This window comes from Anser cygnoides, chromosome 8 (genome assembly GCF_040182565.1).
Source record: "Anser cygnoides isolate HZ-2024a breed goose chromosome 8, Taihu_goose_T2T_genome, whole genome shotgun sequence".
NCBI classification, from domain to species: domain Eukaryota; kingdom Metazoa; phylum Chordata; class Aves; order Anseriformes; family Anatidae; genus Anser; species Anser cygnoides.
In genome coordinates this window covers 24,132,012-24,160,000 of record NC_089880.1, presented here as the reverse complement: position 1 = coordinate 24,160,000, position 27,989 = coordinate 24,132,012, and the positions used below count along the sequence as shown (strand labels likewise).

The following is a 27,989-nucleotide window of genomic DNA, read 5'->3' as shown; positions in this document are numbered from 1 at the left end:
GATAAGGGATTTCGCCATCTGGAACGGCTTCGGGTTTCTTTTCGGGTGCCTCCTCCCCTCTCGTGGCCTCCACTCGGGCTCCCCGCGGCTCCCCGAGAGCGGAGGCCGCCTCCTTTTGGCAATTAATCCGGGCACGCTTCATGCTAACGAGTCTCCCCACTTTAAATTATAAATGGCCCTCGGCGTGTGTGCACACAGACGCACGTGCGCACGCGGAGAATCCTTTAAGGCCATCATTAGCTGTAATTAGCGGGCTCTGTCACTCATCTTTGGCAGTTCACGACGAGCCCCGAGTCACAGGAATCCGGCGGCGGATAAAATAAACACGGTTTCAAACAGTTTGGAAATAACAAGCCCTCATTAATCAGACAAGCCCCAAAGGGGAGCGCTGGGAAGAGCGGCAGCCTCTCCGCCATCCCCATGAGCGGGGCTTTTGGGGCTCGGCTCCCCCCATCCCTCCCCTGCCCCGAAACGCGGGATGCGCTCTCCCTTCTGGGCTGTTTGAGCCTGAAACTGGGTGAAACCTCCCCAAAAGGGCTCCTGTATGGTTCTTCTCTAGGGGGGAAGCAGCTGAGGCGGCGCAGGGTTCGGGATCTGGCCCTGGATGCACATTAAGGGCATGGGGGAGGCAGTGGGAGCACCTGTAGGGTCCCACAGCATGGGGCAGGGCAGGATTTGGGGTCGGGGCTGGTGCGAGGGAAGTTTCCCGGGAGGCAGGGGGAAGCGGGGAGGTTTTCAGCTGTCACAGCTGCAGCTAAATCACCGCGAATAGGAGGGGAATGGGACACACGAGGCTGGATTACATTACAAAGGAGCAGTCCATCATGGGGTATTTAAAATAAGCCGCTTAGATGCACAGTAGCAGATTTGGAGTGCTAAGGGAATTGAAGGCGCTGTGGCTTTGCGAGGCTGGATCAGATCTGGTGAAGATGCCACTTAGGACAGCACATCCCGTCCTGCCTCGCTGCCCCGGGGGACACGCACGTGGCCCCGCAGCCCCGCCAGGCAGCCGCTGGGGACAAGCCCAAGGTGACCCTGGCTGCGCTGGGGTGGGTGACAACGTCCTGTGGCATTTTCCTGGGACGCACGGTGGGTTCAGCCCCTCTTCGGGTGGCGCTGAGCCCCGTGGATAGATGTACGGTGAAACAGCTCCGGGATGGGGATGCCCAGGAGGGAGCCGTGCCTGCGCTGCTCCTCTGAGCTGGGCTGCAAGCTCAGCCCAAGGGAAAGGGATTTCAGCCCAGGCAGGCATTTCCCAAAAGAGCATCCTTTTCAGAACAGGCATTTCCCACCCTGGTCCCACACCTCCGGGCTGCTCTTATCCCAAGGGTTCACCCGTGGTGGCCCCGCAGAGACAGCCCCCATGGCATTGCCCCATCACCGGCCGTGCCCCCGGCCGTCACGCTGCCCGTCCCTTTGCACCCAGCGAGGGCAGGGCACAGAAACATGCCCACAAAATCCGTGGCCACATGTCCGATTAGGCTGTGGGACCGCCTGCCCCTCTCCTTGCCCTTCGCCTGCGCCCTCTGTCCCCTCCTCACCCCGCTCCGGTGCTGCGCTCCGGTGCTGCGCTCCTGCGGGTTTACCCGCTGTCCCCAGCTCCCCCCAGCATTAATCCAGGGGAGGATTAAGGTTAACAAGCTCCTGGAGCCACCCAGCCCTCGTGCCTGCCTGGGCAGACCACTCTGCCCTGGTCCCAGGGAGGGCACGGCGCCCTGCTGTCCCCAGGGAGCCGCCTGATGTCCCCCAGATCCCCCCATCCCGTGTCCCCCAACCTCTCCTCCACCAGCATGCATCTCACCCACTTCGCACGGCGCGCACTCGTATCTCCCCTTACTGGTGCTCGTTGCCATCCCTGCGGGTTAGGGGCTCCAAAACCTCCCTGAGCATCTTCCCCCACCACCTGCAAGCCCAGGGAATGGAGATGGAGGGGGGGGTCTTGGCCTCTCCTCCCTCTTTCCCCCATCCCCTGGCTGCTCAGCCCCAGGTCTCTCGATCCTAGATAGCTCTGGGCTCCTGACAGCCAGTTTGCACACACAGAAAATATCTTAATCCCCTGATCCCTGCCTCACGCTGCCCACCAGAACCCCCGCTCTGGCCGTAATCCCCGGGGGGACGTGGCCGGGGGACTGGGGACCCTCTCTGGGACACCCACATGGTGCCGGGGCCAGCACCAGGGGACTGCATGGGTGAGGCTGAGCCCCAGGGAGTCCTGTCACCCGCGGGGAACAGCGGGGACAGGGTCCCGGGGGTGCTGCTGCTATGGGACGGGATGGTCCGGGCAGATCTGCCACCCTCCTGTGCCCACCTTAGTGCCAGCCCCCTTGGGAACAGGGCTTTTAGAGAGAAGCAGAGAGGTGGCGTATTTCTAGAGTAATTTTCTTAGTTTTATCTGGGATTCCTACATGCGTCACGCTGAGTGTAGCCCCCATCCCCTGCCCCATATCCCCCCGCAGCAGCTCACCCACGCAGGGGGCACGGCAATGGATCCTCCCCGGCGTGCGGGGTGGCGGAGCGCCCCGTCCCCAGCCCCAGCCCCATTTCCACGCTGCCTTCACCTGCGCTGACCCGCGAGCCGTAATCCCCCTCCTGCTGCACCTGCAGGACGCGGCCGGGTTATCTCAGCAGCTGGTCCCGGCCGGGTGAGCTGAGGCCACCGCCGGGGCCGGTGGCTGCGGGACGAGGGACGCGCGGTGTCAGCCCCGGCGGGGGAGCTGGGGAGGACGGGCTCCATCCTGCGCCAGCCCCCGGCTGCCAGCACCAAACCCATCCCCGAGGGAAGAGGGCACTGAGCATGGGGGAACCCGAATGGGACCCCATGGGGAGGAGGAGGAGGAAGGTGAGGGGCTCAGCACCACCTCTGGGGTCTGTAAATAGGCAAAAGGAACAAAAAAACGGCTGTTTGCAGCCGCGTCTCCTGTATTTATAAGAAGCAAAGAAGATGCTGGGATAGCGGCTGAGCTGAGCTTTTAACCAGGCAGATTACACTTAGCAGGAGCATTTACCTCTGCCTCTAATCCGCCTGCCACAAAGACTTGCTAACTCCTTCCCGTATTTAACCGGGAGGCTTTGAACTCTTCCTGCCACCGGTGCTCCCGGCACAGGGGTCCCGCAGCGCCCGGCACCCACCCAAGGGGGAAATCCCGCAGGAGCAGCCACTTCTGATTTTCCTGTGATTTTTGCTCCAGCTTCACAGGCTGGCAAATGGCTTTAGAGATGCTGAGGGTAAATCGTTCCCCGTTGGCCGCATAAGCATGGATTTGGGGTTGGTGCTGGCACCGCGGTGGCGTCCCCATGGGCACCAGCCCGGCGATGTCCGTGCAGGTGGCACCAGTTGGGGTGCACCCGGTGCTGGCTCTGCTGAGAGGGGCAGGGGAGCTGAAACCTGCAGGGGTAGCTGAGCCTCAGGGCAAGTAATAAATGTCCGCGAGGTCAGTGACAGGGGCTCAGGGACCTGACTGCCCCAGCTGGTGCTAACTGGGAGGACTGGTCCCCAGCGCCCGGGTGGGTGAGGTCCCCACGACATGGACGTGCTGTGGGTCAGGGCTAGAGGCACGAATCCAGCCCTCCTCTGACGAAGGGCTTGGCACATCTTTGTCGTTGCACGCTCCAACAGACCTTTCCCAAAATTCAGGGTGGGGAAAGGGGACGAAGCCACCACCCCACGGCCCCTGCTTGGGACATTTCCGATCAAAAAATCACCGCTGCTTAAACACAACCGAAAGGCATGAGGAGAGCCCTGCAAGTAGGTGTCTGGCAAGCAAGGGCGGGCTTATTTTCAGCTGGATTTCTTGCAAGAACAGAAAACGCTCGCGGGAGGGCAGGGATAGGCATGGGGGGGCTGCTGCCAGGGACAAACCCCTGCGAGGGACCGGCAGGGCCATGGGAGCCCGGCCGCGGTGCATGGCAAGCGTAAATCCCTGAGTGCCAGGTCTACGGGCTGCGACGGGAAGGAAGCGTGAGCCCAGAGAGCAGGGCCAGGGCTGAGACGTCCTCCGGCTTCTGGGAACCGTTAGCTGTTGGAAATTCCGGCTGCTCCCAGCCAGGTTTCGAGCCCACGTCCTGCTTTTGTCCCCAGCGGTGGCCGAGCTCTGCGGACGTCACCGGTGGGCGAAGGCACCGCAGCGTGCGCCGTGCCTGCAGGAGGGCTGTTGTTAGAGGATAGGAATGGGAGAAAATGCGATCTGGTCACCAAAGCTTTGGGGTTATGAAGACATCTCCCCTTGGGACTGGTGCCTTGTTAGTTGGTGCCTTGTTGAGATGAGCAGTGGTGCTCACGGGCAGGGGTGATGCTCCCAGGCAGCTCTGACCCAAACCCGTGCACCCTCTGACCATCAGAAGCTGCTCTCTGCCATTCCCACCAGCTGCTGCCTCACCCCAAAGCCCTGCCAGGGGAAAAACCTCCTGAATTTCCCCTTGGAAGCCAACAGCATGGCACACAGGGGAGGAGGAGGGGAAGGGAGGGCAGCTGCTGGACCACAGGTCAGCGACGCAGCCGGCTTTTCTTCCTCGTTGGCAGCCCGGGGTTCTCAGTGCCCCAGCTGCAATGCGAGCAGAAAACCGGACATATCCAACAGCAAGCTCCTTGGGGAGCAGCAGCAGCCTGTGCCCACGTCCCCATCCCCACCACCCAAAGGCTCAGATCAGGGCAAAAAGCCACATCGGGAGGCTGGGAGGGGGCAAGCACACCGGCACTTCTCTGCTGCTTATTCCCCTCCTGCAGCCTTTGTAACAAGAAAACCACAAAATTGCAACAAATTCCCCCCCCCCAAAAAAAACAGCAGCAGCCTCTAGGAAATGATTTTTCCCGATGGGGACAGGTGGGGTGAGCAGGGCTGGAGACGGCCGGCCACTGGTTATGGTGAAGATGAATGAGTTGTTTTGGGAGGAGCATCTGAAGTCCCTCGGGAGGAGCATCTGAAGTCCTACCGGCACCAAACTCGCCGTGTCCTCTTGTTACACTCCTATCCCTGCCCCCAGCACCTCCCCCTGGCAGCACACCCGTTCCCTTTCCCAGCACAGACACGTCCCGGTGCTGGGACCCCAGCAACCTTTCCGCCCCCAGCAGCATCGCCCCGCGGCGTGGGCGAGAGCAGCCCCAAGGCAACGGTGACGGGCAAGTTTCTATTCTGACCGACGGCTCGTTCAAGCACCCGTAACTCCCTCTAATGTGTTTTCCTTTTTCTCTCTCCTCTGGGGATGGAATTATTCTGGCTTTGTGCAAAAACGGCTCTGAAGTGCTTTGGAAGTGGAAACCTCCCATTACACTTTTGAAAAATAATATTAATCTTCCCTCTCCTTTTATGAAGTGCTCTCTCTCCCCAACGGCTCGGGACTGGAGGTAGGCATTTGATGTGGAAATAACCCTTGCTGGAGGAGCCCTTTTGATGTCTGTTTGTCACGGGGCTCGTGGGAGGCGTCCCTGCCCGTGGCACGGGGTTGGGATCGGGTGGCCTTCGAGGTCCCTTCCACCCAAAGCATTTTGTGATTCTGTGAGGTGGATACTCATCTCTTGGGACCCAGCATTGTTCAACCAACCCCGCGTCAGGTCTGGAAATATTCAGTAGGGCGAGGATCGTAATAAAGGACAGACGAAAAAAAAAAACTGAAAAAATCAACCTTAACCTCTCGTCCTACCCGGTGAGGGCATCGCAGCCCCGTGCTGGGTGTGAAGCCATGACCCAACGCCGCGTCGCTTGTTTTGTTTCTCCTCTTCGCGTTCAGAGGCTGCTCTCCCTGCGCTTATTTACCGTTAAGCAGAGAAAGGCAGGGAAAGCGATCTCCAAAGCAAACAGAGCCCTGTTTCCATCTGGGAAAAGTTGGAGGGCAGGCGCGTGTAGCTCGGCAGCCATGCGCGGTGGTAGAAGGGTCGTTTTCCAAGGCACGGGCTGCACGCGTGCAACTGCAAGGAAAAACCGTGCCAGCCAACGCGCCTTCCAGCTCCTGGCCTCGCCTGCTGATCACAAGTGAGATGGCTCCCCAACGCTCCCTGCTTTGGGTTGGGTTTTTTGCCTCTTGCTTTTGTTCTCCACCCAAAACCTGGGGTCAGAGCCACGGCGCACAGACCCGAAATGTAATGCTGGGCCCCGCCGCATCCCAGGGGTGGGCACAGGGACGTGGGGAACCACCGAGAAGCAACTGGAGGTGGCTCCGCTCTTACCCGCCCAGTGAAATCCGACAGGGGATGGCAGCAGGGCAGGGACGGGACCTCCGTTTTCCCGCATTTGCCACCGATTTCCCGGCGCTCGCATCACTGGCCGCGATTAAAACACGCGCTGCTCTGTGTATGAAAGAGGAAGAGTTATTGCAGGAAGGGGTCGGGATTATTTCGCTCCTCCGTGAATAACGTTGCACAGCTCCTCTTAAAATCGGACCTGAGGAATTTACAGAGCGGTTATTGTGCATTCCTTGGAAAAAAAAAAAATCTGAGCAAGTAGTGCCAGTGCACTAAAGCAACGAGCAGAGGAAGTGAAAAATATTTTAAATTCCTATACAGTGTTACATTTCAAAAACGTCCTGCTTTCAGAATTAGGAGGGGGTGGCTTTTTTCTCTCCTTTTTTTTTTTTTTTTTCCTAATTTCTCTGAACTTGTTACAAGTCTCCTTCCATTTTGCTCACCATTTCCGAGCGGCTAAAGAAAGGAAGGCCTGGCACGCCGACAGAGATGCGAAGTGCACAAAAGGGAGCAGAGTGTGGGCCGATAATTCTGTAATTGGAGCCGCTCGAGGCGAAATTTTTTTTCTTTTTTTTTTTTTTTTCGAGCCAGCCTAAATGGGGATCGCTGAAACCCTTCACAATCGCTCCGCCAGGGCTCTTCTTTAATGGATTGCTCCGTTTAACTCTCTCTGTTTGTCACTGGCAAGATGACAAGAGGAATTAGTGTGCTGGAAAATAGAAGGTGAATGGCAGCTCCCCGGCCCGGTTCCACGGCCCCGCGGTCCCCGGGGTGCCGTGGTGCCACAGCCGGCTTGCAGGCAGCTCTGCGGCCCCGACAGAGGAGGAGGGGAGCTCGCCTGCAAAAAAAAAAAACAGCAGCTCCAGCACTAAAACGAGCCTGTGGGGGGAAAAAGGGAGACTACATATTGGGCTGGGGGTCCTGGAGCACCACGCGTAGCTGCAGGCTGGGGTCAGGGTGGGGAGGACCTCAGTGTCCTGGCGAGGCCAAGTCCCAAACCTTTAATGGGCAGCAAACTGGTTTTGTATTTTGCTTTTACAGCCCGGAGGTTCGGTTTTTTTAAAGCACTGTGGATTAATGTCAGTCGGGGGCGCGGGGCGTCTCGGTGGGGGCACTCGCCGGCGGAGGAAACGCAGCATGGGCGCGTGCGGGCGCTGCTTTGGAGATGCTCGGACACCCCCATTGTCTGCAGCCAGCCTCCGAAATTTTGGCAGCGACGATGCCCCGAGGCTAGAGATGTACCTTTCGCTTTTCCCATGAAATTCCACTCCGGTTTGGCCGAGTTATAGAAAAAAAAAAAAAAAGTTTGAAAATCGCCATTTCCCTTCTGCTGCCTGCATTCCTCAGGAAGGCTTTGGCAGCCTGTCAGAACAATAACTGAACGTGAACTTTCTGAGGAGCTGGCCCTGCCAAAGCAGCGAGCCGGCGCGGCGTGTCCTTTCCCTCACCCCCACCCTGTGCCCACCCCTCGAGCACCCGTCCTGGGCACCCTTGGGTGCAGACGTGCCCGCTCCAGGCAGCAGCAGGCAGAGCGCGGCGGGGCAAAGCAAAGCTCAGGTCCTCTCCCCGTGCAGGAGAGCAGTGCTCAGCACCCATCCTGTCCCATTACTCCTGTGGATTTGGGGGCAAAACCCCCCCGGAGCAGCGAGGAAAGGCTGGGTCAGGTTTTGCCCAGGGATACAGTAGGTCCAGCTGCAATAACCTACATTGTAGAGATTTATTTAAAAGATCCCATTTTATTTTATTTTTAAAATGTTGTTATTTCCTATGTGAAAAGAATGTTGTTTACAATGCAAAGCCAAGTGCTTTTAAGTTAGGAAATGCCTGATGTATGATTCCTTGCAAGCTCAGCTCCGTGTGCGTGCACTGTGCTGCGACCCCCCCCGTACGTGCGCCCTTACTTCGGCCTCGTCCACTGTAACGCGGACAGCGAGGACACGAGCTGCTCGGGCGGCCGTAAATAAGACACTTCCTAGCACAGAAGCGTTCCGTTTTAATGTTTTTGCAGACCGCATATTATTCCTTAATACAGGTTTTTAACGCAGTGTGTAATTTTCAAACCAAAGCACCCTACTCGGGCACGCTTGCCGAGCTTTTCCTCACCACAGAAATGCAGCCACATCTGGGGTGGAGCAAGGCAACGCTTTCGCAGCCTGTGAGGACACAAACCGACCCCGTAAATCACAGGGGAGGAAGCCCGGTCCCCGTTATAAGCGGGCGGCTCCCTCCGGTCCCGCTTCCCGTGGAGCTGCAGGGGGACACGGGGAGGGGAACTGCTGTCGCCTCACCCCGTCACCTCAGCGCAGCGCAGGGGTTGATGCTCTTCATCTGCTGGCGAATGCTCCGCGGTCCCTTGGGTATTTTCGGGAATGGGACTGTCTAATCCCAGGGGAAGGTGGAGCTTGCACCATCCTCCATCACTTGCTGGAAGCGCCCGCCGGTTAGGGCAGATATTTCCCGATCCCCGGTGCCTGAGCAGCGCAAGCAATGCCATGGAGTGTTTTCTACCAGTCAGGGGGCATCCTTTACATCTGAAAAATCACCCTGCCTTGTGCCAGCTCCTTGCCAGCAGGCCCTGAGGTTGTGCTCTAACAGTGGTGGTCACATTCAGGTCTCAGGAGCGGCCAGGAGCCTCCAGCCTGCCCCAAAACCTCTTGTCGCGTTAGCACGTTTGGCTGGCAGCACTGCGGACTCGGCCCCCCCCCCCCTTCCTCCTGCAGTCCTCCGACTCTAAAAGCCTGTCACGGCCTACATTCGGCTGTCGGGTATCACGTTATCATGGCTCGGCAAAGAGGAGAGCGAGCAGTTTGGCACAAATGGCTTTTCTGTGTTCAGCCTCCTCCAGCGCGGGTCCGCTTGGCTCCGCCTGAGGCGCGCGGAAGCGCTCAGCGCTTCAATATTTAATCTTGACTTGGCATACAACCTGTCAGGTCGGGGTAAATGGAAGGGAGCGAACTTGGGGCTGTTGACACTGGGGTAGGAGATGCGTTGGAGGGAGAGCACACGAATGATGCTCGCCTTTTGGTCTCGGTTTGCAGCAGAGCGGGTGGCGAGGGCTGGTGCTGCTCTGCCATTTATTTTGCTGCGGTGCTTTGCCACACGTGGGGCAAGCTGGTGTCCAGCCAGACCCGGATCACCCCTAAGCGCTCAGTGCCCTCCCAGCTTCGTGTCTCTTCTCCGGAGAGTCGCGACGTGTTCTCTTGCACGCTTTGCACAAGCAGAGGGGCTGTGTAAGGCAGCACACGTGTGTGCCCCTCTGTCCTGGCACGCCGACGGCCGCTCGCCCCTGCTGCAAGGCAGTCGGCGTGCGGGGAAAGGGAGAGCCCCGTGCGTGTGTGCTGGGAGCCAAGTAATCCTGGGCATATTATAAGCTCAGTTTTGAGAAATAAAAACACATTAATATTCCGTTCTCTCAAGGCATTATCCTACTGTTTACCACTACACGCAATCCTCTGCCTTAAATTGCATCTTTGATTAAAGCAGCAATGAGAGAAACCAGGGCTAATAACAAAATGTATTCTGCTTTAAATCACTAAAGTGAAAACATCAATAAGCTGTAACCATCAGCGCCGCCATGAAAATGAAGGCAACCATCATGGGAAACAGCAAGAGTGAAATCCACTTTACCGGCATAAAAGCCAAATAATTAGGTCTTATGTGGGTGGAACTTGTAACGAGGTGCAGGAAGGGGGAAAATGAATTTCAGCCCTGGCCTCTCTCCTCCTCCAGAGCCGCTCATCAAACTTTGGGGTGGCAATGGGGCCGGCAGACCTGTTCTCAGCTCAGCGGGGTCTGCAACGGCCCCATCCCCTCCTGCACCCTCGGACGCCCCGCACCATCCGCGATGTCAACGTCTTGAGCGAGCTTGAGGCGGCACGGCGTGTTAGCACGAGAAATTTAATTTAAAAATTAGAAAGAGGAATCATATCTGGTTATCGCGGATTCATCAGAGTTTGTAGATGAGGATATGAAATTAATTTATCTGCAGCGGGCTGTCTGAACCAAAGCCCTGTGCTCCGGCAGAGCCCACCGGGCCCTCGAGGAGCCGTTACCGGAATGGGGCCTGCTGGGGAAGGTCGCTGAGAGGAAACCAGCAGCCCCCAGCCCCACGCACCCAGACCCCTGGTTCATTCGTGCAAGGAGAACCCTGCCAGGGGCCCTCCACCTTGGGCCGGTGTGTGAGGAATTAGTAATAACGAGCCCTCCACGCTTTAAAGCACAAAGGCGCTGGGTTTCTAACGCAGCCTGTGCCCAACCGCGGAGGATCCAAGCGTGCCTGTCCTTGCCAAAGGGTTTTTCCCTCATTTTCGTGTGGCTGCCCCCTTGGCCCTCCTCTGAGGCTGTTCTGCTGAGCCCGGGCCCCAGGACGAGACCCGAGACCCCAGGACTCCCCCCCCCCCCCCCCCCCCGCAGCACTGAGGGGCAGCGGGCAGGCCCGGTACCGGTGCCGAGCCCACCGCCAGCCGGTGCCGCGGGGCGCAGCACAGCCCCGTCCTTGCCCCGAGCCCGCCCGCGCCCCCTTTGTCCCCCCGCTCCCCCTCAGCGCCCTTCTCCCTTTGTCCCGCTTAGTAACCGGGGCTGCCGGCCAATCAGCACCGAGCCGGCCGGCTTCTCCGCCAGCCGATTGGCCAGCCGGTTCGGAGCCCTCCGCCAATCGGCGCGCTCGCCGCTCGCTCAGACAAAGGCAGCAGCTCTGGCAACGGGGCTCTGCTCCCCCCGCCCCCCGCGCGTGCCCCTTGGCGCCGGGCCAGCGGGGAGAGGCGGGAGGGGGGAGTGGGTCGTACCACCTCACGTCCTCCCCTCAGAGCGGAGGGGTGTCTGCGGGGGGGGGGGGGGGGGGGGGGGGGGGCGGAAAAAGGGGCCAGAAGAGAGGACAGCGGGAAAAATTGTAAAAGAGGAGCGAGCGATGCATGTTTAGAGAATTGTTTTTTTTAAGGGTGTATTTGGCGCAGATAAAGAGGACGCTGCCCGTTATGCTCAGAGAAACCCCCCCCCCTTTTGGTTTAATGGATCCGCCCTCCCTCCCTCCACCTGAAGCCTGCCCGAAGCGCCGCCCTCCCCGCGCTCAGGGAGAGGAGGGGAGGGAGCAGAGGAGGAGGACGGGGGGGGGGGGGCGTGGCATGGCGGCGGCCAAGAGGCGGCAGCCGGCGGCCGGGCCCCTCAGAGCCGCTTTAAAATGACGCCGAGCGGGGCCGGCGGCGGCGCGCACAGCCTGGGGCCGCCGCCCGAGCCACCCGCCCGCAGCCGCCGGCCCCGCAGCGGGATCTGAGGCCGCCGCTGCCGCCGCCGACGAGGGGCTTTCCCCCCCCCATTTTGGCCGTTTCCCCTTCGTTTTGTGTGGTATTTTATTTTTTTTAGTTTTTTTTTTGTTGTTGTTCGCCGGCCGGCGGTTTTTTGAAAATTCCCTGGAAAATGGCAAGGGCTGGGGGTTCAGGAAAGTGGCTTTTCTGTGGAAAGGTGTCTTTTTAAACAGAAAAAAAAAGCGTTTTAAACAAAAAAGAAGCACTCTATATTATATATATATATATCTCCATATATTTTATATATATATATATAAATACCTATTTCAGTTCCTGCAGGGCAGCTTCTGTGTGGCTTTTTTTTTTCTTTTTAATTTGAATTCCGCGATTTTATTTTCCGAGGGGGCGTGTTATCCTCAGAAGGCTCCCCCCCCTTTTTTATTTTTTTATTTTTTTTTTTTATTTTATTATCGATTAAGCTCGAAGGGAGGCAGGCTGCCGCCCGCGGAGCCGCCGGGAGCTGCCCGCCGCGATGTACAACACGGTGTGGGACATGGACCGCGATGACACGGACTGGAGGGAAGTGATGATGCCCTATTCCACCGAGCTGATATTTTATATAGAGATGGACCCCCCAGGTACGGAGCCGGGGCTGCCTGTGCCCGTCCCCTGCTGCTGCGTGCTGCTGCCTTTCTTTCCCCCTGCCCGGTGGAGGGGCGATCTGCAGAGGGAGAGCCAAACCGGGGGGGGGGGGGGTTCAACCAGCTACGAAGCCTGCTTGAACTTCTGGGTGACCCAAACCTGCTGGTTTTGGAGCAGAAGTGCTTAACGCCGGGGTTTTTGGGGAGCCGGGGGTTGGGGGGGGGCAGCAGCTGTTGGGGAGGTGGAAGAGCGCAGCAGGAGGAGAGCTGCGCCCAGCTCCTCTCCTGAGCATCTTGCTGGCCAAAAAAAACCCAACCACCTTCTATTGAAAACCGTGTATTTCAGCTGTGTTGGTTTCTGGAGCGGCGGTTTTATTAGCCTCTTCACCTGCGCGCCTTTATGTGCCTGTAACGCTTTGATGGCAGTGATCTACCTCGCTCGGTTCAGTTTCGGTTTAATAGTTTTTCCAGTTCCTGAGACCCTTTTTCTCTCCAGCTCTCTTCCAGCGCTGACAGATTAAGTGTGTGTTGTCTCTGGGTTTTGTTCTTGTGGGGGGGAGTGCTTGGGAAGAGGCTGGAATACTTTCCTTGAGGCAGCGTTATTGCATAGCATTTTATAACCTCCTTCAAAAGGTTTTGATGCAAGGTTGTTGCTTTTTTTTTTTTCTCATTGATTGCCTGTACTGGAAATGGAGAAATGCATTGTCTGTTGCCTGCCTGAAGTTTTTAGATGGGATAGAAAGTTTCCTTTGAGTCAGAGCGAGGGAAGACTGGCGAATGCAAGGAGAAGAGTTCGATTCTTTCTTTGGTAATGAATTAAAAAATGCACGTATAAATGGTGGTGGAACTATTTGTATACCTCTGAGAGTGTAACTGGCTGTGAGCAGTAAGGTAATGAAGGATCTTTATGTGCTTGGCTCTCTCATCTGTGTATTCAGGGTGTACAGCAAAATATGCACCCAAAATCCCAGCCTGTTAAGAAATTGATAGCAAATGAGTACTTGCAAGTGGTGTCTTCTGCGTAGCATGTGCCGCTGGAGTTTCAAAATGCGTTTCAATCTGTGCTTGAATTGTGGCTTGTGTCTCAAAGTGGGGTTTAGTCTCTTTGTTTCAGCCCGGCGGGCTCTTATGTGGGCCCTCTTAATTAAAAGGGGAAGGGGGATCGTCATACGATGTTCTTGGATCCCAAGGACCTGTAGTCACTTCCTCCGGTAACTCTGATGCTTTCAAAATTGGACAGATCTCTGCGATACTCAGTACTGGCCACTGCTCGTTAAATTCTTGCAGAGCTGACGCTGCCTATTTTTAGATGCTTCTCCTGAAAGCGTGAAGTTCAGTCAAATCTGTTTGCTCGCCTCTATGAATTTCAAAGAGTATCTTCTTTGTAAATGCTTTTAACTATTTGCACAGTTAATATTTGTTTCGACTTGTGTTGAGCAAACAAAAAAAAGAGTTCCATTGTAGGTGACTTTAAAGAATTAGCATTGGGCTTTTTCAATTAAAAAATTAAAGCCAGGACTTGGTGTAAGGAGGCTGCTGAAAGGGACTGGCCTAACTGGACTGGTCAGGAAACGCTTCTCAATATTTCTGCAGAAATTGCCATGCAGCTTTCAGAAGCTTACATTAAGAAGCAGTGCTTCTGTCACTAATAATATCAATATTTCCATCGTTGGAGCGGTATTGTCAGGGATCAAGGCTCTGCATGTCCCAAACGCCAGCTAGTAAAAGGACTTAATGTTGCACGCAGATCCCCCGAAGTGTTCGGTAACTTTATCCTTGATTTTTCTAAACGAGAAAAGTCAGAGCTGGAAATGATGCATGGGATGGTCCCCATGTGCACGTCCTGCTTTGGTAGAGCTGTAACTTCTAAACTGCAGGGGGAGGGAAGGGAATTGAGGCCAAGGTGGGCTGCTTTTTTTCCTCTTGATAGGGTGGAAAAGCGTTTTCTGGTGTGGGATGATAGGTCATCCCTAAGGGGAGCGTAGAGGAATTTGTTTGGAAGACTCAGACGCCGCATGCCTTGGGATAAAGTCACTGCGTTTGCACCCAGTAACAAGCGCAGCTCTGCCTGGCCTGCTTCCAAGAAAAATTCGTGAAGGTTTTCGGTACAGAATTCCCCCGCGCGGGGACTCGAGTTCCTGAGCAGCTGAATGGTGGCAATGTGTTTTCTCACCGGCGCGCGAGCGAACAATACACGGTGAATTTCCCCGCTGCCGGAGGAAGGCAGCGCGTTCTTTTGTTCGCAGGACTTGCGTGGAGAGTTCCCCGGTTGGTCTTTATGCTGCGGTACCGGGTGCTTACAGATGCTGGGAGCCGAGCGTCTCAGATCATGCATGGCTGCTCGTGATTACGCTTTTAGTGCCTGAACTTCAGGCAGAAGACAAAAGCAAGGTGAGCGTAATGCGCAGTGTCACCTGTAACCTCCAAGTCAAGGCTGCGGATACTGTTTCTTGTTAAGAGCCAGCAGAGCTTTAATTTGTCTTGGCAGGCTGTCTGAATACCCACCTTAGTGTTGCACAATAATAATGCAGAAGCTAAACCCTGGGATAGCAGGCAGGCTGAAGCCGTTCCTTCAGGCCTTGGTGCATCTGCAGCGGCTTATCGGCGTGCTGCGGCTTTCAGTCGGATGTTGTAGGTGTAAATGGATGCTCAGAGCAGGTCCTGAAGCACGTCTGCTAAAAGGCTTGCTCCAAAGTTTAAAACTAACAATCAGGTTGGTGCCTCTCCCACTCAGGAGTTTTCTCCAGCAGATGCAAGGTCGGGCAGCGAGCGGTTGTGTTGTGGTCTGGTCCCAGCAGGCAGCTCAGCACCACACAGCCACTTGCTCACTCCCCCCTGGTGTAGGATGGGGGAGAAAGTCAGGTCAGCAAAAGGGGGAAAGCTCGTGGGTTGAGATTGAGACGGTTTACCAGGTAATGCAAAAGCTGTGTGTGCAAGCAAAGCAAAATAAAGGATTATTTCACTCTTTCTCATTGGCAGGCAGATGCTCAGGCATTTCCAGGAAGGCAGGGCTCCATCTCAAGTAACAGCTCCTTGGGAAGACAGACTCCATCGCTCCAAATGTCCCTCCAGGTTTATTGCTGGGCATGGTGTCATGTAGTGTGGGATATCCCTGGGGTCAGTTGGGGCCAGCTGTCCTGGCTGCGTCCCCTCCCAGCCCCCTGTGCGCCCCCAGCCTACATAATAAAAGCAGAAACCGTCTTGGCTCTGTGTAAGCACTGCTCAGCAACAGCTACCACAGCGGTGTGTTATTAACACTGTTCTTCAGCACAAATCCAAAATAAAGTGCTGTATGAGCTACTATGAAGAAAATTAACAATCCCAGCCCAAAACAGTATAGTATCCACCACTTACTCCCAACTGTTCACATCATACACAAGGCCTGTGCTAGCTGCCAGCCTTCCCATCCTCTGGTTTGTACACAGGTTCATTCCCTTGGTCCAAGGGTCACCCACGTAAAATGTGCATTAAAAGTCCCCTGGGTTCATTTATTCCATGACTTAGGCTCTGTCTGTTACAGTGGCTACCCAGGACAGTTGAGGCAGCGTGCGTGGAGTTACTGGGTGCCAAAGCCAGCTCACATCAGGTCACTGCTGCACGTGCACTGCTTCTTGTGAGGCTCAGCCTCTGGTTTGAGTGGTTCCTGCCATAGCAATTCCTGTAACGTGCAACCTGGATTGTGGGTTACAACAGATTAAAGGTAGATCCGCTGCAGTCTCCATCCTGGTCCCTTTGAACTGAGCCACGGGGTTTAACGTTGCAGTGATCTCCTCCACCATGGCCTTGTCCGTGGGCCGCAATCCCTTGGGGGTGTGCCTGTGTCCCTCTGTGGCCTTACCTGGGGGCCACAGTCCCTTTAAAGTTCTGCCTCCTGTGGCCTTATCCATAGCCACAGACTCTTTGGGATATACGTGCACCCACAGGGACTTACCCACAGTCACTCTGACTCAGGTTCACGCTGGCTTTCCAGCCTGGCCAGGACAGCAGCAGTGCCCTGGCCAGCTGTCAGCCCAGGTGCCTGGCCATCGCTGTTACCAAACTGTTCCCAGCACAGCAGGGAAAGATGATAAAGACTACAGCAAAAGCAAAAAGCAGCTACTAACAAGCGCTGGGCTCTTGTATACAGTAAGGAAGCAAGCCCTGTGGCAAGCACAAGAGCCTGCCAATTAATAGCTAAACAGAGATAACATCTATAAACTCTGTCTAGCACACTCCAATTGAACCTGTCATTATCTCAAACCCTTCGAGCCCTACATTGGGTGCCAAGAAGGATTCGCTCGCTCTCTGCCAGAGTGGGATGGGGGAGCGAATCCAGAAGGTTAGGAAACTCGTGGGTTGAGATAAAGGTGGTTTAATAGGTGAAGCAAAAGCCATGCATGCGAGCAAAGCAGAATAGGGAGTGCACACAATCAGAGAATACCTTGAGTTGGAAAGCACCCATGAGGATTACTGAACCCAACTGACTCCACGGAGGACAACCTAAGAGTTAAACCACGTATCTAAGACTGTTGCCCAGTGCTTTGTGAAACCACACGGCTTGGGGCTGTGACCGCTTCCCTGGGGAGCCTGTTCCAGCACCTGCCTGCCCTCTCGGTGGTCAGGTGGTGAATTCAGCCGCTGCTCCCATCGGCAGGCAGATGTCCGGCTGTTTCCAGGAAGGCAGGGCTGATGGAGCACGAGGAACGGTTCCCAGGGAAGACAAACACTGTAAGCCAACGTCCCCCGGCTTTTATTGCTGAGCATGGTGTCCCGTGGAACATCCCTTTGGTCAGCCGGGGTCAGCTTTCCGCTCTGTCCCCTCCCGGCTTCCTGCACACCCCAGCCTCCTCCTGGCGGGGCGGCGTGAGAAGCGGAAAAGACCTTGACACCGCGCAAGGGCTGGTCAGCAGCAGCTAGCACATCGGGGCGTTAATCAACACTGGTTTTCATCACAAGTTCAAAACATAGCACCAGAGGAGCTACTAGGAAGAAAATTAACTCTGTCGCAGCCTAAAGCTCTACAAAAAAAGCTCTCTTTGTTAGCTTTCAATCCATCCTGAACATAGGAGTGGGGCAGTTTCCTACAAAGCGGAGTGGAACTGCAGATCCACGTCTGTCAGCTCTGCAAAACGTGCCTTAGAGCAGTACAGCTAGCACAGTGAGAAAAGCACTGACAACCAGCAGGGTGACTCCTGTTTCCTTAGAAGTACCTAATGCTTCTGCTTGTGCACCTTTTGGCATAATAAAAAGCATCACTGATAGAAGGTAGCATCTGCACGTAGGCAGCTAAATAACTTCCAGTGTCTACAATAAAAATGGGATCCATAGCTTGCAGGTAGCTGACATGGTAGCTTCTGAACTTTCTAATCAGGATTCCTTTAAAATATTGTGGCCAGAACAGCATCACAGGCTGGCGTTAGGAAACTGTCAGTGGCTTGTTCCCATGTCTGTTCTTGCTGTGGGACTTGTTGTCTGAAAAGACAAGGAAATAGGTTACTAGATATTTATTTTTTTTTATGACATCTGTTCAGGTCTGCAAAAAGCTGTTGCTGCCAGAAGTTAAGTTTTGGAACAGAGAATTGACTGCAAAAACTACCAGAGTACCTAAAGCATCACTGCCTAATTAGCAGGACTAAATCATGCCTTTCCCTTTCCCTCTGTAGATCTGGGGTGTATTATCAGTTGTGTTGATGATAAAATGCGTAATCACGGAATACATTTTGTCACAGTTGGATGAAAATCAGTGTGAGTGTTCCGCGGGGATTTCAGATAGAGATGTCGGCAAAGATATTTGGCTCAACTACAAATTAGAGGTTAGTTTCGTTTGTGTGGGTTATGAAGAGAACCGCAAGTTCAGAGTAGGCTTACTAATGCCAGATGGGCTCTGTCTGTTTGCGAGCAGGTGATAGAATAAGTGTTTGTCCTGAAGCTGTAGGAGAGCTACCTTGTTGAAGACTGTTGGGCCAAGTGTGGCTGACTGCGTTTATAACTTGACTCAGCTGGCTTTTTCAAGAATATTACTCTTCCTCATCTCCTGTTACAGCTCAGACCAGCTGTAACAATGCTGTTATTACAAAATCTTTTAATAATCAAGGTGGGGAGAGGGCAAGAATAATCTCCAGGCTGCTTAGGTTCATCTGCTTTGCAAAAGCAGCACTGCCGTTGTATGAGCGAGACGAGTATTCAAGGGAGAGCAAGTATTTATTCATTACAGTTCCTATTTTCTTCCCCTATATAATTTGACAACCCTTGTTTTAGGGGCCCGATACTATAATTGTAATTTGGAAAACACAGGACTCTGATGTGAAGGGCAGCGTTTGCGTGGATCTGAGTCGTGCTGTATCATTATCGATGTCAGAGCGGAGACTGAATGTGGCTTCTCAGATCGGGCTTGTGGTAGGCAGCAGCCAGATGTAGGTAACGCAGCGTGTCTATGCCTGACTAGTTTTCCAGTGGGAGAACAGATGCAAATTTTAATAGCGTTGTCAGTATTGTCCTTCAGCTTATCTGAGCTGACTCCAGAAGCTTATCAAAGAAAAGTTCAGCTCTCGCACGTCTTAAAAAACGGGAGTAGTTCTGCGAGTGCGTGCCATCAACACCGCAGCGCTCCAGCAGCAGCTGCCTTCACTGCAAACTGAAGTCCTGCTGAAGGTCAGGCTTCCAAAAGCATGGATGCAGGAGGGTGAGAGTTGCTTTATTGCAGGAAGGAAGTCTGTGGCGACTGTTTTGGGGTAGCAGAAGGAATCAATAAAGTTCAGTCACTTACATTCTGGAGGTCCTGGAAAACGGTTTGAAAGAGAATCTCAGCCCCTGTAGGGAAAGTGACATGAAATGTACAGATCCCATTTTAGTTATACCTAAATTTCTCTACTGGCCCTGTCATTTAATGACTGCTGTAAGATTTTTTAATTTCTGATTGCATTTTCAGGCTTGCTTTTACATTCTTTGTCTTTGGTTTTCATTTTGATGGCTCTAACTGTTAAAGAATATCACTCAGCAGCTTTCAATTAAAGACATGAATGCAAAAAAATAACATCATTAATATAAAGTGAAATGATTCCTTGCTTGAGATGGGAGAGAGCCTGCCTGTAAAGGCTGACATTTCGTTTATCAGTAGGCTTCCAGATGATACAGAAATGGTTGGAGAGGGGAAGGTTACTGAAGGGGGTTGTTTGACTGCACCTTCTGGAAAGTCGTAGATTTATGCAAACTGAAAAATGGAAGAATGTTCTGGGAAGAAACCAAGCTTTTCACCACTTGTTTGAAAGCAAAACCTGCTCTAGTCCCAGCAAATGTTATTTCTGCATTGTTCTGAACAATTCTATATCTCGTTACGAAGCCTGACAGGAGTTAATCACCGTGGTGCTTCCTTCTACCTCACCTGTTAAAAGGAGAAGGCCCTTCTTGGAGTTTCCTTTGGGGAATATCATTTTCCCAAGCAGCAGAGTTGAATTCTGTCTTCCCATTGCCTGCGTGATATCTTATTCCAGAATGAAGCTATTCAGGCTTATCTTTGCTCTACAGCTTGGGAAAACTGAGCGGCATAGTTGGTTGTACACATCTGCGCCCATTACTGAAAGCAGTTGGGTGCCTTACATCATCGCACGCTGATTGTTTAGTGAGTCACTTTTTGGGCAGAGAGCAGGAGAGCGCTGGAAACAGCAGCATAAAGAAAACTTTTATCAGCATTTCCCCCTAAATTTTAAAGGGTAGGTTTTACTATTGTCAAAAAGACTGTTTCTGTGTTGAAACAGGTTGCCCTACAACTCGGGGTCCATGAAAGCAATTGGTGTGCTCTAGCTGGATTTTTTGGGAACTCATTTTTGTGAAGTAGGTTGCTGAGTAATGCTTAAAGAGCAGGCTCTGCTTGTGTTCTAAATGCCCCTATGGAAATGAGTCAGATTTTCTTTTTTCTTCTGCTTTTTATCTCATTTCTTCTGACAGGTTAAAATCTGCACAATAGCTAAGTAAGCAAGAACTCCTTTCTCCACATAATCTAAACTACAGCATAGGAGCCGGTGCCAGGTCCCCAAACAATGTGAGCGGATGTTACCTCTTCTAAAGAGACTGTTCTAATTGTCCTTCATTTCTGCTATGCCCTCTGCTCAGTAGACAAAGGTTTTGCAGTGCTCTAGTGAATATATTCCAGTGCTTTAAGTTCCTCCAGTGCACTTTTGCAGAGAAGTGGCTGCATACGGGGAGTTTCAGAAAAATTCATACCATTCAAAAGGAGCAGAGACCAAGCGATTCCTGTTGGAGCCCTTTCCAGGAGGACCCCAGCTGCCCTGCTGGACATCCACCAGCTGCCTGGTGACTCCTGATGCCAAAGCCCTGTGTGCTCCAAAGCTTTTCTGTGGCTGATCAGGATCCCGGTTCTTCTCTGGCTTTGAGTCCAGCAGCACACTCGAGCTGGCTACCTTCCATCCAGTGCTCTTTTTGAAAGAGGAGACGAAATACTTCAAATACTTCAACCTGTGACTGCTTCCAGCGTTCGCCCTTTCATGAACTGGAAAAATGTTATTTTAATGATAGTTCATATGTGTGTTATTGCTTCTAAAATCAGATACCTCTCTAGCTGATACATGGTTATTTAGGAAAGGCTTGAAAAACGCCGTGTTTCTCAGCACAAAAATTTGTGGGTTTGGACAAATCAAAAACATCAATCTGTATTCCCTTCGTCTGTTTGTTCTTTCACTACGGAGTAACTTCAGCTTTGGGTTGGCATCACTTTGGGGCTCTTGTACTTCAGGTCAGGTTTCTCCTTCAAAGCATAAACTTCCTGTTTCCTCCTGCTAGCTACCACTCGCTCTCTGTTACTTTCCACATCTTCCCCATGAAAGGAAAAATCCACAGGAGCCATTTTTTTTCCTTTTTTTTTCTTTCTTTCCCTAACCTTATCTTAAGTTTTAGCCTCTGTGGTCCCTAAAATCCAATGCTACATGCGATCGTCTTTACTTTTGGAGGATTTTTTTCCTTCCTTTCATCCATCCCCTAAAAAAATATATTAAAAAAAGCCACTGCTCTGGAGAAAATTGTTTTAACAAAGAAACACAGGCCTTAAGTGTGGGCAATAAGGCTTGCACTCCATCCTGCCCCAGGAAAATATTTTAAAGGTGAGATGACGAGATGTTCATTGACGTACAGTGTATGTAAATTCTGTTGTCTATTACAGCAGGAATCTATACGTTGCAATTAAATTTCCAAGGTTGTCAGTACTCATGCTGCATCATCTCGTGGATGTTAGAGGAATCTAGATTGTTGGCCCTCTGGGGAACTACTCCCAAGTGTCAAATTAGTAGGCTGCATTTTGTGTCATCTTTACTGATTCATCTCCTGTCTTCTCAGTAGTCTCTTGAAGGATTTAAGGAAGCTTGAATCAATGAGACGAATGCTTAAACCTTTCTGTTTAGAAGGGTACGGTACAGTCTCACTGATCAGTTTGGGGAGAAGGAAAGAAGTCAGGCTGCTATTTCATTAAAATATTTTGAAGATCACGGTGTACTTGTATGAGGAGGTTGAATCCGTTTCTTCTGCTAGTCCTTGAGATCTCAGCGTGAGCAGTGACTGTGAGATCTGAGCTCTGCTGGGTAGGGATGGCAGCTTCGTGCCTTCTCTGAGTCGCAGCTTCTGCTGAGGGCACTGCACAGGACTCCTTGGGCTGGGACTTCTGCCTCGGTGCAAGTTTCTTCGGGAACAACATTCTTGGAAAAAAAATAATGGTGGTGTTGAAATCTCTCTGTTTTGGTAACTATAGAAAATAGTTTGACAGATGGCAAGGACAGGTACTGTATGAGAAACGTTTTTACATACTGCTGTCAAAGATCTAAGCTAGTGGTAAAGTGAAAAAAAATGCTGCTTAGAGCAGCAAGAGTCACATGTATTTACAGCTGTATTATTATTATTTTAAGGAGGCTCATGTGCAGCTAACTTCTCGCTAGCACCAAATTATTTCTGTTCTCCAATGAGAACCAATTTCTCCCCTTGGACCTGCCATCTGGATAGATGGTTGGTCTTTGAAGTAGCTGGGCATAACAGCCCCAGGCTTTGCTTTCATGTGAAATGACGTTTTCTTTGGGCTTTGGTAGGCCTTCTAGCTGTAGTGTGTCAATATAGGGCGACCTCATTGTCCATCATCCACCACGAAAGGCTGGTTCTTTGTTCTCTGTCCCTGTAGGTGTATGCTTATGCAAAAATGCTGCCCTTTCCTTACTCTTATCCAAAATCTATCTCTATGGAGTGACCGAATATTTTAATAGTTATTTGAAGGCCCTACCTGTGGAGGGATAGAAAACATGCTGTGGTGTTTCATCTGTGAAGACAGATGAGGAACTGCTTTAGTTAAGAAGCAATGAGGAGGATTTACTTGCTTCTTCATTTTCTATCTACTTTCCTACTGTAGTCTTCTAGATCTGACATTGGATACTATAAAGTACAGTTGTTTCTATCACACATTTCAGATTTTCGTGGACAATAAAATGTCTGCCACTGACTGACCCAAGGAGTTAGTAACTCCAAAGAGACCCGTAATGGTTAGCAGGTGACACTACTCCTTTCAGAAGTGAGCCAAGCATGTGATGCTGGGTAGCAACAATCCTTCCAAGTGACTGAAACATGGCAAAACTTCCAAAGCATTATTATTGATTTGGTATCCAGCTATTGATAATGTGCTAATTATGCTTGCTAAGTTAAAGAAGGCTTGTCCTTTTTATCCTCCTTATGTTGCCTTTGGGACTGTCATCTCAACCCTGTTGGTTATGGAACTCTTGACACTGCTGGAGCTTTGCAGCTGTTATGCAGTGGCTTGGGTTGAAAAGTAATCCATTTTTTCATTGAGCAGTGAAAATAATTGGGAAGTTGGGGCTTTTTTGGCATTGCAACTTCATGCAAAAGGTGGAATGAAAAGGAAATGCTGTGTTACTTTATAATAGAGAAGCCAAAGATCCTCAAGTCATTTATCTGACAATGAGCATCCTCCATTTCTTCCACGTGAGTAATGATAGTTGCTTATAAAATGCCAAGAGAGAATATTGAATTTGAGCCAGCCTCCTTTCCTTCACACCCCCTTGTTGTTTGCCATTCTGCAGGTGTCCCGTACCGGGTAATCTTTAACCTGTGCAGTAGCTGCGGATCCTCACAAAGAACCAAGTGCACCAGAAGTTTGGCAGGCTGTAGGAGGAGAAACTGTGGTTGGGAGGTGTGGGAGAGAACTGGATAGCTGGGGAGTTTTCAAACAAAACAGATCTTTATCAAAAAAGCCAACTAATCAAAACTGAAATATTTCTTAAAGGTGTTGGTTTTTATGAAAGTTCACAGAAACACAAGCAAAGCTATAATGGGAGTGTTTTTGTTGGAAACCTGCCTGGCTTTCTGCCAACTTGTCTGCTGTTTTCTGTAATGAGATATTGAAAGACTTCAGTTCTCTGAATATGTTTTAGTCTCTGGCGTCTTGCCTGTTTTGGGGGAGTAGAGCAAAAAATGCGAGCATGTATGAGGTTCTGTGGCCAGCAGTAATGTGATCAAGTAGCTGCCTTCTCTGTCCCTTGAGGAGTTTCCAGTGCGTGTTAGCTGCCCTTTGGGGAAGGGCAGCTCGGAAGGACACTGGGCTTGGAAAAAAGGGGTCTTGGCAGGAGAACTGACAAGCGGGGATGTGCAGCTGCCGAGATAAGGTACCTGTCAGCGGTGGAGGCTGAGCTGCTGTCAGCAGGTGCGCGTGGTCCTCCTCTTTGTCAGCTGGAAATCTCAACAAAAGCCCAGTGCCGTACTCTTGCTTGCGCTCAGAGTACACAATTTCACTGAAGTGAAGTGCAAAAAGCATCTTTGTTCAGCGTATGCTTTTATTCTCGAGTTGTAACTGTCTTGAGGGGACCTTGTGTAACAGTGGCGAGTACAGGACTGCTGAGGGAGAGAAAGATTTTGAGTCTTTGCCTTAAAATTGTCTGAGAAATTGAGTAAGACTAAAGAGAAAGGTTAAAGATTTGGGGGATTTTTACTTAAAAAATAATAAATACATTAAAAAGCTGGCCTTCATTTCACTCCAAGTCCTCATCTATACCTCCAAAGGGAAATCTTTGTCCTTGAGGAGTATGTCATTAAAATGTTAGCTGGTCTAACCATGGATTACTTGCACGTTTCCATAGTAATGACACTTTCCAGAGCTTTATATTACGATCTGTAGGGTATTTACTGTATGTCAGCCTTTCTGAAACCAGGTAACTGTCTTAAAAATCCTCTGATCTGTTACCTGCTTGTCACAATGTGTAGGGAGAGTAGATTGAACACTTCAGCAAGGTTACTAAACAATCTTGTGGAAGTGCTGAGTGACTTAAAATTGACTATATCACAGTGTTTGATGGTTGTGGTTATTTGTAACACTAAGATGGAGTTTATCCTGCATTTAAACCTGCTGTGCTTTTACTTATCTGGCCTGCAGCCCTTGGAAAATACTAGAAGAAAAGAGTTAAGTTATGGAGACATTCTTAGACTAAGTGGCATCTGTCTTAAAACTGCAGATGAGAGTTTAATTAACTGTCAGGTTTATCTTATACACAAATACTGCTTGACTCGCTGCTATTTGGGACGTAGCACTTGGAGACCCAAGGCATTCTTGTTTTTCATTCCTCCTGAATTAGTGCCATTGAAAACTCACACATAGGGCTCAGTGGCTCTTAAATCATGCACACTTGTGAAGTTTTTGATTAAAAGCCTAACTGGGAAAAGTACGTATCTCGTGGAAGTCACAGTGTACTTCACTGAAGTTAAAATCGGGATTGGTGTAGCTTGTTGTTTTCTACAAAAGACCTTAATTTAAAAAATAAAAATACACCAGTGCTAAACTTCAGACACTTGCCAGCTCCCTTTGTTGTCTCGGTGTTGGAGGTGGCTTGAACTTCAGGGAATCATGCCTGCTAAACCTTGAGTAGCTTTTTTTAAAGAAGGCAATTCTATGCAGCCAATAAAACATGAAAAACATTCCCTGGCCAAAGGCCAGTCGATCGGCCTGTCTCTCCAAGGACCCGCTGGGCTGAAGCTACCTGAGGAGCAGGCCCGGCGGCCATCTGGGCCTGACAGCATCAGGCGATGGCGGGCCCTGCCTCCATCCAGGCATCAGCTTGCTTGTTTCCCCCTTTTCAGTCACAATGATCTGGGATTGGGATTTAGCTTGAGCTAGGCTGCCTGGGGAAGCTGGAGAGAGGGGCTCGGGCTGCTAAAGAAAGACCAGAGGTGGTGGCTCACACATGAGAGGCCCTGTCATGGCTGCACACGCACCAGCCGTTGGGATTGCCCTGCGGCGCTGCGGGTGTCCCTGTGGCTGTTGCCTTTTGGGTTTTGGGAAGGTCCCTGTGGTAAAGCAGTCCTGAAGACATCGTTGAGGGCGGGATGTTTGTGTTTCTGGTGCTCACAGTCAGTTCTTTAATAGAACAAATAGGCCCATTGTGCTGTTAATCACTTCAGGTCAACGTTCTCTCCCAAGAAAAAGGAGAACCACCAGGATAGCTGGCGCTAATCACGGCTCGTTTGGAGACGTGTTGAGATTGTGCCTGTGACTAGATCACAGTTGGACCCGGCGACATGGAAAGAAACACGGCTGCTCTCAGAAGCATTTCTGTTGACTTCAGGCCAGCCTTCTTTATTGTAGGATTTTAGCTCTCTAATGTTCATCAAGCAGAGTACATCAAACTGCATTTTTAAAATTTAAATCAAAATATGGAGACTCTTTAAGGCTCTTCATCATTTCTCGTAGAAACATGTTGGGATTTTTACTAGCAGGGATGTGCACGTGTCAGAAACCCTGAAATGGATGGGCACGTTAGCTTATTGGGCAAAGCAATAAAGGGCCTGCTTCTGTAGCAGGGAGAGGAAAAAAACCTATTGCTATTCTAAGAGCTCAAAGTATTGAAAGTAAAGAATGATATCCGTGGCTCTCTGGAAACTGAGTATCCACCTTTTGTATTTTTAAAATGTGCAAGCTATTAAAGGCATTTTTTAAAAGTCTATTGTGAGAAGGAGACTGGCTTCCATGAGTCAGGTTTTACAGGAACTGGTCCAAGCCTTGTTCTTCTCCCTGAAGAATTTCCTTCCAGTTTCCTCTGCAGAATAAGGTTCTACAGGCAAATGGGATATCGAGAACTGATACCCACCTATTAAGGAAAAGAAGACCCGCCTGTAGTAAGGACACTTGCTGAAATGTCTAGTGCTCTGTGTCCGTGCACCAAGCGCTTGTTCCTTACCTGGCTTCTGGTCCTTGTTAGTTTGCTTTTCTGTGCCCAGTGCTTTGGAGTGAGCCCTAACAAAGCTGCTAAATAATTCCACAGTGTATAAAGGAGCAAGACTTAATCTTACAAGAAGGGCTAGAGAAGTATTCAAGTACCTTAGAGAATACTTGAAAGCCTCTTCTGGAAAGCTCCTATTACCAGCGTAAAACAGGCTCTTACACAGTAAAATACCTTGAGATTTTTGGTCCAAGCCTTAATTTGCAAGACCCAGTGAAATCATTGCTTCTGCTGGTATCATTTTTTAAGAAGTCTCTACACTGTTATATGTTTCTTTCACATAAACTTTCATGCACTTGCTGATGATTCAGAATCTACAAAAGATTCTGTAGCAAATAAAAATCTGAAGGTTTGTAAACTCAGATTTATGACCATGTGCAGATACTGATGAGACTCAGAACGACTGCTTGTCTTACTGCTTGCTTAGAGAGACAGACCCCAAAAGCGAGGTGGAGAGGAGGGAGGACTTGAAGACCCTTTTGATTCAGGAGCTTTGAGTGGGGAAAATGGAACAATACAGGGCACCATAAGTAAAATTACATGTATAGGCTGGGAGCTTCAAGCAAAGTAGGGTTAGACCTGTCTCCTGCTCTCAATGGCACTTTATACAAGTGCTTCAGTGCTGCACAAACAACTGCAGTAGTTGAGCTGGGAGTAAATGAAGCCTCCCGACCAGGAAGCGACTTCACTGAATCCGAAGGTTTTCACCTTCCTTTTATAACAAGCCCAGTTATTGCCTCACTAGATATGTGCACACCTGAAAGTTCCCAGCTCGCCCCATAAAAGGAACCTGTATGCTGGGCTTTAATGCCCCGTACCGCAGCATGAATGCTGCTATCTGAATCAGGTGTTTGGTCAGCAGCCCCAGGGTGCAAATGTCTGGGTCAAGGTTCAGATTTAGTTTAGATTGGCTCGATTAAAGTATCTACTGGTTTGTCTGAGAACAGTGAAGTTACTGTGTTGGATATTCAAGATGAAATGGTATTTGGAACTGCAGTTGAAGCGGTGTTTTCTCTTCTTTAATGTGGGAGGTGTGGCCGGGAGGTGAGCAGATGGCTGGTGCCAAGCAGCACACCTCTCGGTGCTAAGCCACTCTGCGCTGGGGCTGGAGATGAAACTCTTCTTTCTGCTCGTTTTATTTGTGTTTCTGCTTGTGCGCCGGGATTGCGTGCACCTGAAAGGTGGCTGTTGTCGGCGCACATCGGCCCTGCTCTCTGGTGCTGGTGTAGTCTGGTGGCTGGGCTGCAGAGCTGGGAGCGCAGATGTTCAGCATCTCACTTGGAACGTGTTGGCAAATCTCTCTGTGTAGCTGCTTGCCTTCTCTGAATTCAGATGCTACCTGTCCCTGCAAAACACCCCACTTGTCTCCTGAAATGCCTCAAAAACGCTTGGTTTCAGCGGTAGCGTTGGGAAGAGAACCTCAGCCTCTGCAGAGCAGAGGAGGGCACTCGAGATACCTTCCCTGAAGAAAATAGCGTAATGCGTTTCTGCTGACAAACACATCTCTGCCGATACATCAGCGTCCCTCTGGTTGATGAAATAATCCTGGTGTAAGGCTTATGATCATGATAAAGTTGTTTGCATAGCTGTGAAAATTGACCAGGTAGAAAGAGCTTTAGTGGGTTTTATGCCATTACGTTGTGTAACGTATTTTCAGAACAAAAGTAAAAGCTTGTTTGCATGG

At 51.2% G+C, this 27,989-nt stretch overlaps 1 protein-coding gene across 3 annotated transcripts in view; it reads left to right on the top strand.

Annotated features, from left to right (window-relative positions):
• PIK3R3 (phosphoinositide-3-kinase regulatory subunit 3) overlaps nucleotides 1–27,989 on the top strand; it is a 63,563-nt gene that overhangs the window by 18,034 nt on the left and 17,540 nt on the right. The window contains exons 1-2 of one of the 3 annotated variants that reach the window (XM_048058895.2): nucleotides 11,315–11,515; nucleotides 11,895–12,053. The exons of the other annotated variants lie outside the window; for them this stretch is intronic. Coding sequence (XP_047914852.1) covers nucleotides 11,948–12,053 — 106 coding nt within the window. The 5' untranslated portion in view covers nucleotides 11,315–11,515; nucleotides 11,895–11,947. Of the gene's footprint in view, nucleotides 1–11,314; nucleotides 11,516–11,894; nucleotides 12,054–27,989 lie in introns of those variants that run through there. 3 annotated transcript variants of the gene reach the window in all.